At 53.0% G+C, this 19,552-nt stretch overlaps 1 protein-coding gene across 1 annotated transcript; it reads right to left on the bottom strand.

The window, feature by feature from the left end:
• Window positions 1-198: 198 nt before the first annotated feature.
• Window positions 199-18,754, bottom strand: klf13 (Kruppel like factor 13). The gene is made up of 2 exons (XM_086163165.1): window positions 16,916-18,754; window positions 199-5,606 (listed from the first exon to the last, which is right to left on the bottom strand). Exons 1-2 carry the CDS (start codon window positions 17,391-17,393, stop codon window positions 5,257-5,259), a joined length of 828 nt encoding a protein of 275 aa, XP_086019291.1. The 5' UTR covers window positions 17,394-18,754; the 3' UTR covers window positions 199-5,256.
• Window positions 18,755-19,552: the final 798 nt, after the last annotated feature.

Raw genomic sequence — 19,552 nt, forward strand, 5'->3', positions numbered from 1 at the left:
AAGTGAAACGTGTGTTTTTCAAACCTGCACGATGACATGAATGCATCCGCTGACCCTTTAGGCGACGTTTAGATTCAGACAAACGCCAACGGAATCGAAATCCACATCGACGCGCCGCTAATGAAAAGTCAAACCGGGTCAACCGCTGAGATTCAGCGCCCCCTCTTCTCGCCGAGGAAATGAGCCCAGGACGCATCGTAGCTGCATATTTTATGAATTTATTTCCAAATGTAAACTTCACTATTTCATGCATACAAGTTATGACAACATACATTATTCAACAATCTGTTATTTTTCATATTTGCATAGGACATGGTCACAATATATTGTCTAACATGTAAAAAATAATGCCATAAAAAGGTACAGCAGAGCAGCTAGGACCAGCACATTAGATGTGTGTGTAAAGGTTACTGTACAACTGTAATACTTGAATGTAGTGATTTTGGTTTGCTGAGAGGAATAATAGAAAAAAAAATGACACCTGAAGGTTACAGAGTGAGGTCATCGGAGGATGTACTGGCCTTAGCTGAGTCGAGTTATTTACAGGTTACATTACGATGGTGCTGAGAGGGGGGGGGGGGGGGCAGCACCGCGGAGTCACTACAACAGGCAACTGATGGTGATGGGGGGGGGGGGAGGTATCGTCACACCGAGGAGGGACGCCGGGGACAAAGGAGGGGCGCCAAACACAACCAGAAAGCCGGTGCCTCTTCTTTCTCTCTCCGTTCAACCCCAATTTTTACTTTTTTATTTGAATTTTTTAAGAAAAAAAATCTCCCGCCCCTCCACGCCGCCCCGACCATTCACTGCTCATTCAAGTGTTAGGAAAAAAAAAACAAAACGGAAGATTTCTAAAAAAAAAAAAAAAAAAAAACAAGATTTCGAGATGTGGGGAAAGAAGGAAAAAGAAACCCAAAAGGTCCATGTGGATTCACGGCGTGCAAAGCCGAGCCCAAAGAGTTACCCCACATTCATCTTTCCCTTCAGAGCCTTTGGTAACAAGTTGCGACCGGAGAGCACAACCCTGCTCGGAGGGGCGGGCGGGGGAGTCCAATCACGAGTCCTGCTATGGCTGCTTCACACACACACACACACACACACACACATTCACACACACATGAGTAACCATCCCTGCCTTTTCATTCGTAAAGAGGGGGAGTCGTGCTCTGCACGCTCGCGTCTTTTTTTCAAAGAGGGAAAGGAGAGATTACACCTGGGGGGGGGGGGTTCACAACAAGAGACGTACCTCGTGCACAACTCACCACGTGGAAAAACCTCACAGTCAAGACAGATTTCTACTCATAGCCTATAGAATAGGAAGAAAAACAAAGCATCGGCTCGACGTCAGCAGCACGCTTTATGGCAAACGCAGTTTTTTTCTTCAGACCTTTGGAATGGTTGGGCGCCCGGTTCGGTCGTCTGGCGTCGAAGGAAACGGACGGGAAACCTGGTTACAAGCCGATATACAACGCTCGGGTCATGTACAGCACGCGGGGGGGGGAGAAAATAATTTAAGAATCCAAACGAAACAAAGCCACGCGGTTCGGAACGGTGACGTAAAGCGGAAAAGGAGACCGTCGTCCCGGAAGATTTGTTAAATCCTCTATATAACATTAAAAAAAAAAAGCAAATCAAACGTTATAAAACTGTACAAGTCTGTTCACGGTCCGGCGGTCGGGGGTTCGATCGCCCTCGGCGTTCGTGTCGGGGGACGTCGGGACTTTTGGCACACGGTTGCGTCGACCGTCGGTCGGACGTCGGCCGCGACGCCGACGTTTTACGTCGAACGCCGTTGTTGTTATTCGGGTTTCGCCGGCCGGCCGCCCCCTTCGCGGCGAGAAGCTCGGAAATGCTATTTTTACCACGTGAAAACAGAGATTGAAAAAAAAAAGAGGCAGGTTTTACTGGAAACGGAAACACAAAAAAAAAGCGTCCTTTCCCTCGAAACTTCACCCGTGTGCGACTCACCGCTCAGACATCGACGACGTCATGGAGGTCCGGAGGAGATACGAGGGGAAGATAAAGGATTCCGGGAGGTATGAGCTCTCCTTTTAAAGACACACCACAACAAAAGAACAAATAACTATGTGCTAACTCACAAGGGCTACGGGTTTCAAAACAATCCAAATCATATTTTTTCTGAAAAAGAAGGAACCGAGGATCGCTAGCTAGAAACCGACACGCGCCGAGGTCGGGAGGTCACCGACCCGACCCCCCGACCCCAGGACCGGGAGGGAATCCTGGACCCGGGCCTGACAGGGAGCCCGCGTCCTGACATCTTAAAGTCATTATCCATGGGTTGTATTTAAAAGAAAAAGCAAACAAATATGGACAACAATAATTCAACCCTTTGATAAATTCAAAAAAAAAAAAAAAAAAACACCCGAGGACAAAAAAATGTGAATTTCTATGCGGGATGAACAGCGTTATTTTCACACCGGAGAAGAAAAGAAAAGAAAAAAGCAGAGGAAGCAGGTGGACGTGTACAGAAAGTGTGTTCAATGGCGTCTGGTGTTGAATGATTCAAGTAGATTTGGTCCAGTGAGAGAAAAACCCCGCGGGGCGTCGTCTCCCCGGCGAGGTCTGGATGGATGGAGGGGGTCTGGTGTGTTTCCACTGACCAGCAGTGAACGCTGAGCATCCAGGGAACACCGGGGGGGCGAGGAGGGGAGGAGGGGGGGGCGGCAGAAATTTCTGTGCAGCAGACGATGTCCACAAACTGTCCACAAACTGTCCACAAACTGTCCCGCATCTGCGTTGCGGAGATCGACCCTGAGGTAAACGTGCAGATTACGGATTAAGAAGTGAGTAATGGAGACGACCGGAGGGTGGCGAGACTCGGAATCCTTTTTTTTTTTTTTTTTTAATTGACTCATATTATGGCTAGAACACTCAAAAAAAAGGGTTCTTTTTCCGAGAAATGGTGGAACGTGTCGCCATCCGAAGTGTCATCTTGCAGCCTGGAATCCGGGAGGAGCGTCTCTTCGACACGCCGCCTTCCCGAGGAGTTACTGCATTGATCTACGCGGGTTTTCTGGTTTTTTTTCCTTTTCTGGAGGATGTGACAGAGCCGATTCTTCATCTCTTTTAAAGGGAGATAACTGCGGTGGGGGAGGGGAGGGGACAAGGCCCGCCATTCATGGACATCCACCTGCCGCGGCGCCTCAGAACCCCTCCGTGCTTTCAGGGTGAAGTTGTTAACATGCATGTAGCGTGCAGCGCGGGGCCGGTGGTGGTGGAGAAGGTGTGGGGTCTCGGAGGGGGGGGGGGGGGCTCCGGGGCTCAAGCTAGCATGCAATTCATGCCGACAACAATCTACTGGAGGGGGGGGGGGGGGGTGATGTGACCTCGAGAGGCGGGCGGGACGGATCCCGGAGAACCGGGAAAGAAAATGTCGGCGGGCAGTTTTGATAACGGAGCCCCGTTTCCACGGAGGGCCGTCCGGGAGCTTCTGCCCGGCTTATCCAGGCATGTCTGTCTGGAAACACAAGTCAGCTTTCTCACGGGGGGACGGAGGGGGAGGACATCGGAGCTCCGCGGACGTGAGGTCGCCGTCCGGCGCCGCGCTCTGCTGATATGTTCATTTTGGTTTGAATGTTTTTACAAAACAAACAAAATAAAAAACCCCCCTTCCCCTCTCTTGTGGCGGGAGTTTGAAAGCAGCTGTTTTTTTTTTTTCCTTGGCAATGTGACATTCGACTCCCCCGGCGGTAAGAAGAGGATTTCTCCCTGTGCTTGTGACGGACTTGTGATGGACCCTGGCGAGTCCCGCCCGCTCCGCTCGCGTCGTCTAGGTAGTGGCGTTGTTCTGGCTCCGCTCGCCGCGCTAATAACAGTTTGTAGCTTCGGAGGGAGGGGTCGTCCGGGGAGTTTGTGACCGGGTGTCTCCTCCTCTGCGCCGCTCTGCTCACGATAAACCTTCTCCACTGTTATCACCCCCCCTCTCTTCCCACCCTCTGGTCTGTCTGTTCCAGATAGCCGCTTTTGTTTTCGCGCCGTCGTTTCCGCGCCACCGACGTCGCGCTCTCCCGGCGCAGGTGGAGCCGGACGGGCGGCGTCGCGGGGAAGGGCTGCTTCTGGGATGCGGCTTTTTGCTCCTCCGGGCCGGGCGAGGTCACGGGGAGGGAGCGAGACCGCCGGGGTCCCCCTCCCCCGCCCCGAGGCCCCGACGAGAGGCGGCTTTCGTTCGTTCTTGTCTTTGGTTTCCTGTTCCTGTGTGCTTGAGAGGGGGATAAACATTGTCCCGGCTCCCTAACAGCTGCTTTGAAACTCTCCTCTTAAAGGTCCCATTGTTTCGCTAAGATTATTCATCAAAAAAAAAAAATTAGAATCCCAATCCTTGCGCTGGTGTTCTACACATAAATATTAGCGTCGCCGGGTTGGTGGGTGTCGTGAGCCTCCGAGACACAAGGGGGCGCTGTAGCGCGAGAGGGTGACGGCGTGTCCGAGGGAGTGGGGGGGGAAGTGGGGGGGAGAAAAAAAAAAAAAACGACAAGAAACGAAGAGTGCAAATTGTGTTGAGTGTAAGGCTGATAAATGTGTACTGTATGTTTCTCTTCACCGTGTTCATTCTTTCAAGCTAACAAGGCCATCCCTGAGCAGGGTGAAAAACCCAACCGCGGTTGGATTTTAGAGTAAAGTGATGAGTATATTGTGCAGTCAATGTGAGTACTTGTGAAAAAGTACTGTGGTTTTACAGAAATAGCAACTGTCTTCGATCCTGAGGTGTGTGTGTGTGTGTGTGTGTGTGTGTGTGTGTGTGTGTGTGTGTGTGTGTGTGTGTGTGAACCCCATCTTCTCACCCACCCGTTCGAAAAAAAAAAACAAAAAACGAAGAAAAGCAAAAACCTGTTTTGATAAGACTGTATGTGAGTGTGTGTGTGTGTGTGTGTGTGTGTGTGCGCATGTGTGTGTGTTTGTGTGTGTGTGTGTTTTCCCCTTAACCTTGTTAAGCTGACTGCCAACATCCACTGGACTAGCCATGATCCAAAGCTACAAAAATAAAAAATAAAAAATAAAAAAAAATACAGACGTATGGTACAGAGTGTAAATATTGCCGTCCGGGAAAGGCATTAACTTCTTTTAGGATCACACAAGTAATTGCACTACAATAAGCAGTTATGTACAGTATGGTACACCACAGCAAGCGCAGGAATAGCAAAGAAGGGGGTTGCTGACATCTGTGCAACACGAGTGTTATGACAAAAACACAGTCCTCGCAGGTGGAGGCAGAAAAAAGTGCGACTGGGGTTCAGTTTAAGGCGAGTTGGCAGGGCTGAGGGCGGGGCTGAGCGTGGGGCTGGAGGCGTCCGAGCGGCTGTAGTCGCTTAGGGAGCCGGGGCGCGTGGAGGAGCCGCCGCCGCCGCCGCCGCCGCCGACCCCGCCGACCCCGCCGCCGCCGTGAGGCCTCTTCAGCATGCCGGGCTGGAAATCGGAGTGGCGCCGGGCGTGCTTCATCAGGTGGTCGCTGCGCATGAAGCGCTTGTCGCAAAGCGGGCAGCCGAACTTCTTCTCCCCCGTGTGGGTGCGGTAGTGGCGGGCCAGCTCGTCGGAGCGAGCGAACTTCTTACTGCAGTCGGGCCACGTGCACGGGAAGGGACGTTCTCCTGGGCGACGCAGAGAGAGGGAATTTAAGTCTGACTTTCAGTCCTTCTGCTTTCTGTGTGTCCACCAATAGGAGCTCTCGTGTGTTTGTATCATAAGAGCTCATCCTACACACTTACATACACACGCTTTCAAACATACGTATACTCACACACACACACACTCGCACACATGCAGATACATGCTCGAACGTGCGTCCACATGCACTGACATAAACATCCTGTATATTTACACACAAACAAGTTGGAGTTAAATGGCCTGTAAAACAATCCCACCCCACATACATGCTGTGAGACACACACACACACACACGGCAGGGAGGCCAATCGCTGTTTATATGCTTAATATATATATGTTCAAGTACATATACATAGATGCATACACATGTATATAGGCATATATATGTATATATATAGGAAGGACAGTGGTGAGACCAGCGATGCTGTATGGACTGCAAATACTGACAATGACCAAAAGACAGCAGGCGGAACTAGAGGTTGCAGAGATGAAGATGCTGAGGTTCTCTTTAGGAGTGACCAGGATGGAGAGGATCAGGAATGAGTCCGTCAGAGGGACCACACATGGTAGATGCTTGGGAGAGAAGGTCAGAGATGGTTGAGTCATGGACAGAGGAGGGAGAATGAAGATATTGGTAGATGGATGCTGGAGTTGGAGGTCTAGAGGAAGACCAGACAGAAGATGGATGGACGTGGTGAGAGAGGACATGAAGGTAGTTGGTGTGAGAGAGAAGGATCCTGAGTTAGATGAAGAAGGAAGATTCACTGTGGCGATAGACCAAAAGAAGAGAAGAAGATATATATATATACATATATCAATACATATACATATATACACACACATACATATACGTATGTATATGTATATATATGCCTATGTATACGTATGTGTGTGTGTATATATGCGTAAATAGAATGATTCATTATCTAAACTGCCGTTGAGGGTGTGGTTGTTGGATCTCCCAGCTGTTGTTGCTTCTCTCCGAAGTGCTCGATCACACATTTACTGACAAAACATCCATTCACGCCATCATTCACACTTCATATAGAGATAAACTCCCATTCTCTTCCCCGGTGACAATACAGACACACACAGACACACACTGACACACACAGACACACACTGACACACTCACTCGCTCATTCACACATCTGGACAATTCAGGGTCTCCAATGAGCCTCCGGCATGTTTTTGGACCGCGGGGGGAAACCGGAGAAGTCGGAGGAAACACACAAACACAACACAGAAAGGCCTCGCTCACAATGAACCAGGGACCTTCTTGCTGTGAGCCATATACACAGATAAGTGTGTGTGTGTGTGTGTGTGTGTGAGTGTGTGTGTGTGCATGTATATATATATATATATGTACATACTGTATGTGTGTTACTGCTATATTCCCTCAATTCCTTACTTGCTAACAATAGCATATATGCCTATCCATGTGTGTGTGTGTGTGTGTGTGTGTGTGTGTGTGTGTGTATGTGTATCCATACACACACAAACACACACATATATATATTTAGATAGATATAGATATATATAGATGTATATATATACCGTGGGCCCCTTAAGATACATTCACTTTATTTACAATTTTTTTAAGATACAAGGGGTGATTTGAGCAAATTTTATCCTTGAAATATGAATAAAAGTGATTCAGAGGAAAATGAATCCGACAAAATAAAAACTAGTGAAGAAAAGTAAAATTCTCAGATAAAATTCAAGTTAATTAATTGAAGTTAATTTAATTTTAAGGTTTATTTTAAGTGTTTGAGGTAAGTATTCATATATTCATTACAACGCTTTAAGTTTACCATAACCACGATTTTGCTTTTTCATGTCCCTTACATTATTAATATCCTTCTTTTTCACGTTTTTTCTGTGTCAATATCCTTTTTTGTGAGTTTTTTTTTGGGGGGGGTGAGTTGAATTAATTAGTTTTTTGTTATTTTAGATGTGGAAAATTTATTTCAAGATACGAAAAATCAACATTCAAATTCAGTTCTATTTACACATGTGTGTGAGTGTGTGTGTGTGTGTGTGTGTGTGTATCTGTGTGTGTGTGCCATTTTTACTCTTCTGTACTCATAGATTGTTAACAAGAAAGGAAAAACAATCATTATTTTGAATGTAACTTCGAACGGTTAACTTTCACGTAATATAATGACAAAAGGTTTATATATAGTCTGATATTGACTTGAGGTCCTTTGACAAAGCCGATTTGTCCGGATATAAAACCCGTCAGCGGTTGCCAGACCGGACCGAAATGTCCGAGTGCAGCAAAACAACACATTAGTTCTTTGTTGCATGGCATTGTTTTGTTTGTAACAGTTTATTTCTCCATAGTTTCACTCCTGCGTGACAGGCGGGAGCTCCAGCTAACCGCTCTGTTCATGCTGACGTTTGGAGTTGGTGGCCTCTGTTATTGACACGCCCAAGGAAGCGATGTGAAAAAAACACCAGAGCGGAGGTTTCGTCACGGACGTCCACAGACTAATTAGTTACACGGCCGAAAATCCCTTACATAAAGTCTGCCAGTGACTCATTATGGCCTCTGAGTCATCCAGGGGAGACTTCCACTCCGGAGTCACTTGAAGTAACAGACAAATACAGAAACCTTGTTTTGCTTTGTGTGGAAAATCGCCTAAATATTGTTGGCGTGCCAGAGGAGCGCACGTGGCTTCTCTACCCCGGCTCCAGATGCTAATCGCTCTCACAATGGCCGTCCAGCCCATTTTCCAGCATGCAACTATCTGTGACTCTGCACACGGGGAAAGTATGCCCTCCCCCCGCTGCATCAGGCAATAAAAGTGGGCTTTGACACAAATCTACTCGAAGCCAGATGGCACTATATATCTTGTGGTTTCTTTCCATTCTGATCTCGGGAGTGTTGTGTGTGTGTGTGTGTGTGTGTGTGTGTGTGTGTGTGCGTGCGTGCAGCCAAAATGCAGTGTTTGCTACGCTTCCCCGGCAAACACGTCAAACACTGCGCTCCTTTTAGTTCCATTTCAGCGGGTTTCTGCCCAACAATAGCAACGCGCGGTATTCTAATTTTACCAGCGTGGTGACCTTGCAGTCACAGCGAGGACCGGCGCTACGCCGCCACGGGTTATTCCGAGAGAATATAAATAATCGATAGTCACGTGCAAACCCGTGCCGCAGATTGTAGCCGTTAAAAGGAGCGGAACGTCAAAGAGCGTGGAGGTTTGTTGTTAGCGAGACAAATTAGCAAGCAGGAACCCAATGGTTTCTTTGTTCTGCGTCCCCCCCGCCCCCGAGGGCCGCGTCGGAGAACAGCACTGATCAGCATCAAACGCTCGTTTGCTACCTGATACCAGCGTGAGTCTCAAAAACAAGAAGTACGTGCGCGGCTCCGCGCCCTGTCTAAACAGCGTGGTTACAAAACACGCAGGCAGACGGAGCGTGTCTAGACAGCCCGGTCTGCGCCGTCGCCTCTGACGCCTCACCTCAACTCGGGGCGAACTCGTCCGGCCTCACCCGGGTCCTGCGGGCTCTGACACGGCGGCGGGGGGGGGGGGGGGGGGGGGGGGTTGGACCAAGAGGCAACGCCGCATCTGCACGTTCGCCGCTCGCCTCATTTTGTTTTTAAAAACGAAGCTCCGGTTTTGCCGCCCGTTTGCCAGCCGTGCTTTACTCCCTCATTGGAGGGCTGCTCCCGGAGAGGAGGAGGAGGAAGCACTAATCTCATTGAGGAGACTCATGATTTCATACCTTATTAGCAAGAGAAGCAGCCGCTGCTGCCACCTGGCTCTGTAAAATTAGTTATCGGCTAAAAAGGAGACCTAAGCTCTGCAGGCTGCTTAAGGCTCAATAACCAGCGTAACGGATCCAGTTCCATTAATATTTAACCAGACACCGGAGCGCCGGGCTGATATATCCGAGTCTAACCGCGTCGGACGGGGGAGTCGCGGCGGTAGTGGAAGCATCAGGTATCCGCCGGCCGGCCGCTCAAGGACAGGTGTCGAATTATTGAGACCTCCGCCGGTAGCAAGATTACGCAGAACGATCGCCGGTCGCCGCCCGTTTCGAAAGCCTTCGCGGCATCTGGGGCAAAAAATATGAATTTGAAGAATCCCGCAGCCTTGAGAATGTTCTCTGAAATCGAGAGGGGAGGGAAAAAAAAAAAAAAGCATGTGACGCCCCAATTATTTGGGCACGTTACGTAAGATCAGGAGTGGGATTTGCACGGCGAGGCTGAGATTTCTGGCTGCGACAGGAGGGGAGAGTGCAGGGGAGGGGAGGAGGGTCGAAGGAGCCAATACTTTGATCCGGCGGGGATGAAAAGGAGCCGTCGCCCTCGGCCTACGGGAGTCTGCGGCGAGCCGCTTCCCTCGCCTCCAGCGCGTCGCCGCGGCGAGCGTGAGGACGAGGCCCCGCCGGCGGCTCTTCCCGTCCCTGGCAGCCGGCCACGCGGAGGGCGTGGTTTGCCTTTCTCAGAATGTTTCCGTTGCAGAGGGCGCAGGCAGGCGGGCGGGGGGGGCTTTGCCTAACGAACACAGTGACCCAGTTACCCGTAAAGTTACATCATGCACGCCAACCGTACCTCGGATAAGCGCCGCCGCGGGGGGGGACACTCGCGGCGTGATTATGTCACAGGTACTCTGGTTATGTAACTGTTCCCTGCGAGGCCAGTGGGTCAGTAAATAAACCGCTCATCTCACCCCCCCCCGTCCTCCCATTCATATCCGAGACGCTCGGCTCCTCCTCTTTGGCGTAAAGCCTCCCCCTCCGAGGCCGGGAGATACTGTCTGCTGAAGACAAGATCCCAATCTTTTTCTCCTGACGTGAGCGGTGTTTTCACCTGCCAGCGCGCTGTTCTTTTCCCTCCAAGCGAGGGCAGATAACATTCTCTCTGTGTCCTCATGCATGGGGTCAAGCTCACACAGCGTACGGCTCAATCGACCACGTGACCCCGCGCACGGCGAGCGAGAGCAAATAGCTGTGCGTGACGGGGGAGGGGGGGGGGCGATGCAGCGATCACCTTGAGTTCTGGCTCCGCTCTGCCTGCGCTCAAATATCTTTCCCAGATATCTTTCCCACAAAAATCAAAAAAACAGCAGCAGCCGTCTTTACGCGCACGTCGCTGAAGACGGGGAAATCGCCGGGGGATCTCGAGGCGACTTCCACGGCGCCGCCGGCTTGGCTTGACGCGAGATGGACGTCGCCGACTCCGGCGGACCCGAGCGATCCTGCAATTTGCTCGCGAGTTTACACGAAACCCGGGGAGTTAACGTCAGACTGGCGCTCGGATCTCGTTTCAATCCGCGCATCCATCCGCTCGTTCCAAGGCTCGTCGCGCTTAGCTTAGCTTCAGCCCGGACGGGTTTAACACCAAGCTAGGATGCTGTGAGCGCCGGGAGGGAAAAGGCCAAGGTGGCTTTGGAATGACAGACGGTTTGTTTACTCTGAGAGACGAGCGGGATTTAAAGCGGCGGCGTAGCGGAAAGACGTGTTCAGAACGCGGTAGTAAAGCAGTCTGTTTACATTTTTCCGTCTCGTTGCCACGACACAAACGACACGCGCTTCCTGTGTCGTTAGCGCGGTGTTGTTTTGCACATGCGGTTGTGTGCGTCACGCGTCTCAGCCCGTTGCAATCGAAAAATGAACTCGCCACAGCGCGTCTGGGCGGGTCGCGGATGCAAGTGAATGCAAACACGCGCGCAGAATGTTAAATATACGCCATGGCTCATCTTTCGCCGCTAACGCTACTTTTCTCAGCAGATCACCTGAAAGGCAGGGTGATTTCCCTCGTGTGTGGAAGCGATCTTAGCGTGTTTCCTCAGAATGTCCGCGCCCGGGGTTTCTGTTTCAAACCAGATCCCGGCCGGATCGACAAAGGAGCCGTGGGCGTGTCGGGTGACTCCGGGAGAACGTACCAGAAAACCGGACGCGTTTGATCTATTAGCGCCTTTTGTCTTTATCGAGAGGAACCTCGCTCGCTATTCAATAGGCCGCCACCCCTCGTGGGCCTATAGCTGTCAGGCGGTGAACAATGGCAGCAGCCTCGCTCCCAGCAGGAGAGGCACTCCTGTAATGCATTTCAATCAGACGGACCGGGCGGACTGACCGTAACTCTCCCGTCTCCTCCCCTCGCTCTGCAACGCACAGGGCTATCGAGTGTGACCGTCTTACTCCTGCATACGCTTAGCGGTGCATTACTTCGCCCCCTTTACTCTTAAGGGAAAGGCAGGGGTGGCTTCCCCGCATTGACCAGCTCATCATATTTGCCTCAATTAGTGGGAGTGAGCACTCTGTTTTAGCCTTGAGTGCACGCCGGAACAGCCCTCGTTCTTCTTATCGTCTCACTGCTGGTTAACTGAGGACACGCGAGCAGCCGGTGCCACTATTTTGTGTTTATAGTTTGTCTGCAGAGGCGGGGCGGCGGCGCGGACGCCTCGTTACCGCCGGCGGCGTTCCCGCGGAGCGAGGCCGGACCATCACGTGCCGAGACGTCACACAAAGAGCTACCGCTGCGCCCTGAAAGGCCCGGGACGACGTAAAATACTGCCGGCTGTCGGCGTTGTGCCTGATGTACGGCGGCGGGGCGGCGGGGGGAGATATTTTGCGTCTCAGAGGGAACCGATTATGCCCCTTCTTTCGCCGCGACTCCACCGGGAACTCTTCTCCGTCTCGGGCCGAGGGCCACACCCCGGCGCGTCCCGGTCCGCCACGGTCTGATTTATCACGCGGGGAAACGGCGACGAGGCTTACATACCGCCGGGAACATAAACAACCCAGCTGGAGACAAAACAAGCGCCCCTGACATCGGCTCCTCCCTCTCCCTCCTCTCCGAGCTCAGCGTGGACTGAGCTCTCGGTCGGGATCCTGACGGGGGTGCCCTCCGCCTCCGCCTCCGCCTCCGCCTCCGCCGCGGAGGTCTCTCATCCCTTCAGACGGTAATCAGATTAGCTGCAGATGCAGCTGAATAAATGACCTACATCAATGGAGGCCATTGACAGGGTGTACGGCGTTATCCGACCCCGCCCCCCGACCTCGCCGCACTGTACATCCTCCGTCTTTGTGCCGCCGATCGCTCCCTCGCGTGCCAGACGATGTGATTCGGGCGGCTTTTTGGAGAGGTGAATGAGCGCGCGGGTCCGTATCCTTCTCTTCCTGCCGCCGGTAAATGAACACCGCGCCGCGAACCCGCGATCCCGTGGCCCTCGGGGCCCTCGGGGCCCGGCACCTTTTTCTCCCTGGGCGGACAGAAGAAGGGCGGGAGGGGCCGGCGGAGCCAAAGACAGAGCAGCTTTTATAGAAGCACTCCAGCGCTAACTAAAGAATACACGAGCCTGTGGGCCATTGAAAGCAGCGCGGCCGGACAGAGGCCTCTCAGTGTTAGAAAACGTCCATCATGCGTGCTTGGCCGCTTAATCACGGTCAAATCAGGTTTATGTTGCAGCCCCCGCGCGCGCACACACACACACAAACACACAAGCACACATGCGCACGGGTAGGATATGGACGCCACATGCACCAGCATGAGACGTCTCTGGCGGAGGAGCTATACTGCACCGGAGGATTAGAACTTGCAAGATGGTGGTTCCACTCTGGGTTTTATTTACATCCTGGGGATCAAGTAGATTTAGCTAAGACCTTGTTTCCAGTGAACACACGATGTGTGTCCCTGTGCGTGCCAAGCACTATTTTTTTTTCATTAAACAAAGATTTTTTGTTTTTAATTTTCTAAAGCTTCTCAGCGCAGGAGAGAGGAGTTTAGCGTCCAGGTTTGACCGTTTTACGGCTGAAATTAGATGAGCTAACCGCGTCAGCGCTACCGTGCCGCCTCCGCGCCGGTTCTCTTGAACCGAACGCCGGCCGCGACCGAAGCGTCACGCCAACACGTGTCGGTCGGCTGATTCTCAGTCTGCCGACGGACACCGGAATAATCCCGCCGTGCACGCAGATCCACGACGTCTGTGCTACGGCTGCCGCTAGCCGTGCAACATTCGGATTTGTGACGATTGACGATTCAATAACACGTCAGAGGACGTTTTTGTGTGAATCCGGGGGCGGCGGGTAGACAGACTGACCTCCTTTGCCCTGTTTTTTTTTTTTTTTGTCTTTTGGACGCGCGTCTGTGGCGAAGCCAGGTTCATGCAGGAGCAGGAAACCCCGTCCCCGCCCTGCGACCTCATCGCCGCCACGAGCCGCACGGGAACAGTGTGCGCTGTGTGCGCCGGGCCGCCCGATTTAAGACCCACTGGCACAGATGAAGTGTATATAATCAGGGAGCGACTCCTGCTTCTTCCCATGTGGAAACGGTTACAATTTCCCATTTTTAAAATGGCCATTAACCGCTGCTATTTCACCCCAAAATAGAAAGCGTGCGTGAATTAACCGGCCGCGATACCAGGTGGTGCCACTTATTCTTTTTTTTTTTTTTGGACAGACGAGGGGAGGGTCGGAGGTTTGGGGGGCTTTACAGGGACCTCACGATGTCAGAGGTGCCCCCAGCGGAACACAAAGGAGATCCAGACAACGACTCAAACCAACTGTAAAATATGTCATTAGGCTCTTTGTCTTTGAGGAATATTGACCCTGTTCCTCAAAATTTTTCAAACGGGTCTTCTACTGTGACAAGGTGGCCTTTTGTGAGGCCCGGCTGTGGGGGGGGGAGGCGGGGGCGCGACTTGTAAAGAGCCTGTCAGGGGTCATCTATACTTTGGATATGGCCGCCCGCAGGACACGAGCAGAGCGGCGTAATGAGGCTTCGCGGGGAACATCGTGTACTTGACGACCGCGAGGCTCCTCGTGGGAAAGCGGGGCTTCGCCGTTAACGCCGGGCTCCCGGAGACAAAGAGCCGAGTCGGCGAGGTGCCGCCGAGGAGTTCAACCAGAGGCCACCGAGGAAGACGCTCTCCTTCGGGTTCATCGGCCGTCGCGTTTTTTAGGCGGCGAAAGTTCCGCCTCCGACACCAGGAGATCAGACAAAAGCCTGCTGGTAACCTCTGAGGATTCCCCGCCATTAAACTCCACGCCGTATAATGAGTGATTTAAATTCTGCGTTGACTCCCCTGTCTGCCGGGCTGGGGAGGCCCGCTCCCAGAGGGGAGGAGCCGCAGGATCACCACCGGGAACTTGTTTTTCGAAGACGCCGCTTATTTGCACTCCAACCGAAGGCCTCTGAGCCGCGCTTCGTAAAAACACGAAACCGAGCAAATCCCAAGAAACGCACGCGTGTTCTTAAACACGTCGAGCGACACGCACACACACACACACACACGCGCACGCAAGCTCACGATCCCCCAGTGTGTAAAGAGAAAATCACCGACTGTCAACGACATGGTCGAGATATATAAATATTCACACCTTAAAGCTAATAATACCGCCGGCGTGGTCGCCCGCATGGGATCGCCACTCGCTGAGGTGAAGCCGGAGCGGAGGAATCGATTTCTTTCCTGTTTTTTTTTTTTTTTTTTTACGTCGCTTCAAAAATTGCAACGTAGATGAGATATCGGCTCAGGCACAGAGACAGAGAGAGAGAGAGAGAGAGAGAGAGAGAAAATCACAACCCACAATTGCAAAAGCGGGGAGGATGAGACACGGAGCATTGCAGAAGTTAAATAAGGATGCCGGCTCTGTGGCTCTTTGTTCAGCACCCCTCCTCTTCCTCCTCCTCCCGCTCTCCTCCCCACCCACCCGTCTTTTTAGATAGCTGTGTTTGTTGGCTGGAGCTCGCTGAAATCCATGCTCTCCTGGATCTACTGGTCGGGGCTGAAGGGGAAGCGCACCGCCAGGAGTCTGGCTCTGTGAACGCACTGCAAGGTTGGCTGAGGCGGCCCTGAACTCAGATGACCCAAATCCCGGGACGATCCAATCCGACCGGCCGAGGGACCCGTCGTTATCGCGGATCACGAGGAACAGACCAATTGCGAGGGGAAGATGCCGGAGTGCGTTCGGACGTATCCGGCTCGGAGACGTGGGCAGAGCTGATATGGAGCAATAGGAGCACGTCGACGGGGCTAAAGCCCCCCCCCCCCCCCCGCCCCCACCCCCAGCCCCACCCCCGAAAAAAGGGAGCCAGGCGGCTGAACTGAAATGACTCCTGCTCTGCAGCCGTCCAATCAAACAAGCAGAAACCACCCACTGATATAGGAAATTACAGGAAGCGAACCAATAATGGAGGCCGGCGCGGGAGAGCGGCCAAGAGGAAAGGCGAGGAAGGGGATGAGCCGTGAATGATAAAAACACAAGGGACGAGGCCGAGGGCGGCGACCGGGCGACCAGGCGACCAGGCGACCAGGCGACCAGGCGACCAGGCGGCGAGGCGACCAGGCGACCAGGCCCGGGGCGGCCAACCGGAGGCGCCGCGCGCGAAAATCACCACGTTTGAAAGCGACGCCGAGGCCGGGCGACGACATCCCCCGGCTGTCGGCACGCACGGGGATATTCCCAGGACGGCGAGGGGGCGGGAGGTCGCCTGGCGGTCCCTCCTCTGACATTGATTTCATCTTTCCTTTCCCGCTCTCAGACCCAGATCGGGCGCGCTTGTCCGAAAGGGGGGTCCGGTTTCGTCTCCCGGTTCCGGTCTGCCGTGCGTGTGCGCGCGCTCGTGCACGAGAGAGAGCGGAGCTGGCGAGGGGGGGCTGGAGGAGAAGCTCCTCGGTCCAGGCTCAGCTAGCTGAGTCTGTTGCTGGCCAGATCAGCTGGCAGTCTGTCTGGCGGGGGTGTGGCACATCAACAACAAAGGGCTCTGGGTAGACGGGCCACCGCACAGGCGCTTATCACCCCCCACCCCACAAACCCCCCACCCCTCCACCCCTCCACCCCCAGCCGATCTACATCCCCCCCCCCCCCCCCCCCCCCCCCCCAACCCCCGGCAGCTTATCCTGCGGAATGCAGAGCAGATACGGAGGTATGGTCCTTCGAGGTGGGAGGGGGAAAAACAACTTTTTGTTTGGATTTGCTCGCATTTTTGCATCCAATCTGCCGTTAATAGACGGCGGGGAGGTGGGGGGGGCGTGGGGGGGGGGCGTTTATGCCGGAGTGGGAGTGGCACCATCTCGACTCCCACCCTTTGGAGAAATACAAAAAAAAAGAAATGGAGAAGTTCAAACAACTTCTCTGAGCCTGCGGGGGGTGCAGGGGGGGGCATGGTGTGTTTAGGGACAGGTGAGCACACACACACACACACACACGGAAAACACACCTTCCCTCTTGCATTTCACCGCACTCTTCCTCTTACACGCACACACACGGGCACACGCACACACTCCCTCCTCCCTCCCGGCGCGCACGGTCAGCTGTTCTCCGGCGGCCCCGCACTGACCTGTGTGCGTCCTCAGATGCGCTTTGAGGTGGGACGATTTGCCGTAAACTTTTTCGCAACCTGAATAGTGGCATTTGTGCTTTTTCTGCGGGGACTCCAGCTCCGCACGGCCCCGCGTCCTCCGGGCTCTTTGTCTGAGCGCCGGCTCGCCGCCGCCGCCGCCGCCGCCGCCGCCGCCGCCGCAGCCGCCGGCGGAAGGTGTGGCGGAGTTTCCATCCTCCGGGAGCCGCGCCGCGCTCTCATCCTTGGCCCCCGCCGGCGGCGGGGCCGCGTCGCCGGGAGTCTGCTGGTTAAAATCCGCCAGGATCCGCGCCACCACGTAGAGAGAGGAGTTATCCCGCACCAGGGGCTCTTTCATTTCCTCCCCGGTCCTGGGGGTCGGCGGGATCTCCGGCTTCATCTCCCGGTTCCCCTTGGGAGCGTGCACGACGGCGCGGCTGGACATGGAAACAAGGCACTCTGCTGCAAAGTGATCCATTTTGTCTTTGAAAGAGCCCCTCTATGACATTCAAAAATAAGATGATGGCGTGGGAGGGTGGTGGGGGGGCACGGAGAGAGAGAGAGAGAGAGAGAGAGAGAGAGAGAGAGAGAGAAGGAGGGGGAAAGTACTTGTTCCGCGGTTCCCTTTGTGTGGCGAGGAAGAGGAGGTCGTTCTCAGCGGCGAGAAGCGACTTTACCGTCTCACCCGGCTTCCCGGTTCCATCCACATCCTGTGCGGGGGGCGGGAAAGAAAGCGCCTCGCTCGGATGCGGGAACAAAAAGAATAAGAAGAAAAAAGAAAAAAAAAAAAACAGGGCTGAGGATGAAATGCGTTCAGTGCGCCGGAGACAGGAACTCCTCCAAGTTGGATGCGTTCACTCCCATCGCGGCTCCCCGCGCCCGAGCAGTGCGGGAGCGTGTGTGTGCGTGTGTGTGTGTGTGCGTTTGTGTGTGTTCGTGTGTGTGCGCGCGTCTTCTCCTTCCCCGCGTCTCCGGAGCGCCCCGCTCCCGCCCTGGATCCGCGCTGGGGGCGTGGCGGCGCGCACCGGCGGCGGCGGCGGCGGCGGCGGCGTCACGGCGGCCGCCGCCCGCTCATTGGACGCCGCGCGTCCTCACGGGCACCGGGAGTTGCTTGAAAAGTTTCACCACAGGTTGCTTCCCCCTCCTCTTGCTTCCCCCTCCTCCTCCTCCTCTTGCTTCCCCCTCCCGTTCCTCCCACCCCCTTTTAAGGGCGCACGATCAGCGGCTGCACACGGACTCGATATAACAACTAATTATCGTGACATTATCATTATTACTATTGTTATTATCATACTGCAATATACCTCACCAATGATGATGATTACGATAAGAATGATAATACAAAAATGAAATGAATACAAGGAATACATGATGTGGAGTTACATGTAAAATGTTCAAATACTAAAAATACCATTATTGTTTGGAGTATATTATTGCTGTTGTCATTCTTATTCCTGGTGTCCTAATCATACTATAATAAAATGATGACCACATTCACCATCACCACCACCACCAAAACAATGTTATCATTATCATTATTAAAATGAAGATAGTATTCACAACCACCACCGTCACAACACCAACTTCAGTGCTAATGCTGTTATTATGGTCGTTATTGTGTTTTGGTTGGATTTTTGTTCAAATTATATACCCATCATGATATTATTCATCATCACCTAATCAGCAACAACAATGATCACGTTATTATTATTCTTATTGTTGTTAATGTAATACAATACCACATACTAATAGTATAATATTGCATGACAGGATTATGGTGTTTATTGCTCTACAACTACTTTATTGTTGAAAAAAACATCAATAAACTTGACCCTTTATAACAAATCATTTGAAATGATCATATTAATCCAAATCATCTCACTTAACAATTTATTTTTTATTTGTCATTTCGAACGATTATCACGGATGATATTTTTATAATCATCATTTCCCCCCCGATCCCACCGCTTTAGCCCTGGTGTCGGAGCCGTCCGTCTTTATGGGTGACATAGGGAGCTCCTCTCGCGGCCGCTAATCCCTCCGTACCGTCGCAAATGTCCAGAATTGAACGGATCGGTCACGATATATTGATCGGTATTGATCCCCGGGCCTTTAATGAGCTGTGGCAAAGCGGCGGCACTGCGGTTGTTTAACCGGCGACGTTCGAAGACCCGCCCGGATCTTCCCTCCGTCGGCCTCGACGTGCAGATTCCGGCACGCTGATATTTTCAAAGGCAGCGCGTCTTCACTTGAAGTCGAAACCTCAGAACGCGAACATTAACTTGCTTCTGAAACTAGCTGACCTTCGCGTTTCTGCAACTGATTAACTGACGGTTCCCGTCTAGAGCTGGAAACCCGGGCGCCGCCTGTAGTCATTAGCCCCGTTGTTAAATATCAACAGCCGCGTCCTGTTTTCATTGCGGATCCTTTTTGCGCCGCCTTGTTTATGACGTGCCCACCCGGCCCCCCCGCTCTCCTCCTCCGGCCCCCCGGCCAGATAAACACATGTTGCGAGGGAGGAAACGGCGACTGTTTAAACAGTATTGTGTCACATCCTGGGAGAGCTCAACCTTTTCCCGAGGCCCGGCCCGGCCCGGCCCGGCCCGGCGTGCAACGGCAGACCCGCCAAGCCGCCCG

The sequence above is a fragment of the Fistularia commersonii genome, chromosome 17 (genome assembly GCF_037954325.1).
Source record: "Fistularia commersonii isolate RoL2024-O1a breed Wild chromosome 17, RoL_Fcom_v1.0, whole genome shotgun sequence".
NCBI lineage: Eukaryota > Metazoa > Chordata > Actinopteri > Syngnathiformes > Fistulariidae > Fistularia > Fistularia commersonii.

Bases quoted from the DNA above. Each gene is read 5' to 3' on its own strand.
- klf13 (XM_086163165.1), bottom strand. From the start codon at position 17,393: ATGGATCACTTTGCAGCAGAGTGCCTTGTTTCCATGTCCAGCCGCGCC. The intron at 5,607-16,915 runs GTCAGTGCGGGG...TGCGTCGCCCAG, and splicing joins GCATCTGAGGACGCACACAG to GAGAACGTCCCTTCCCGTGC.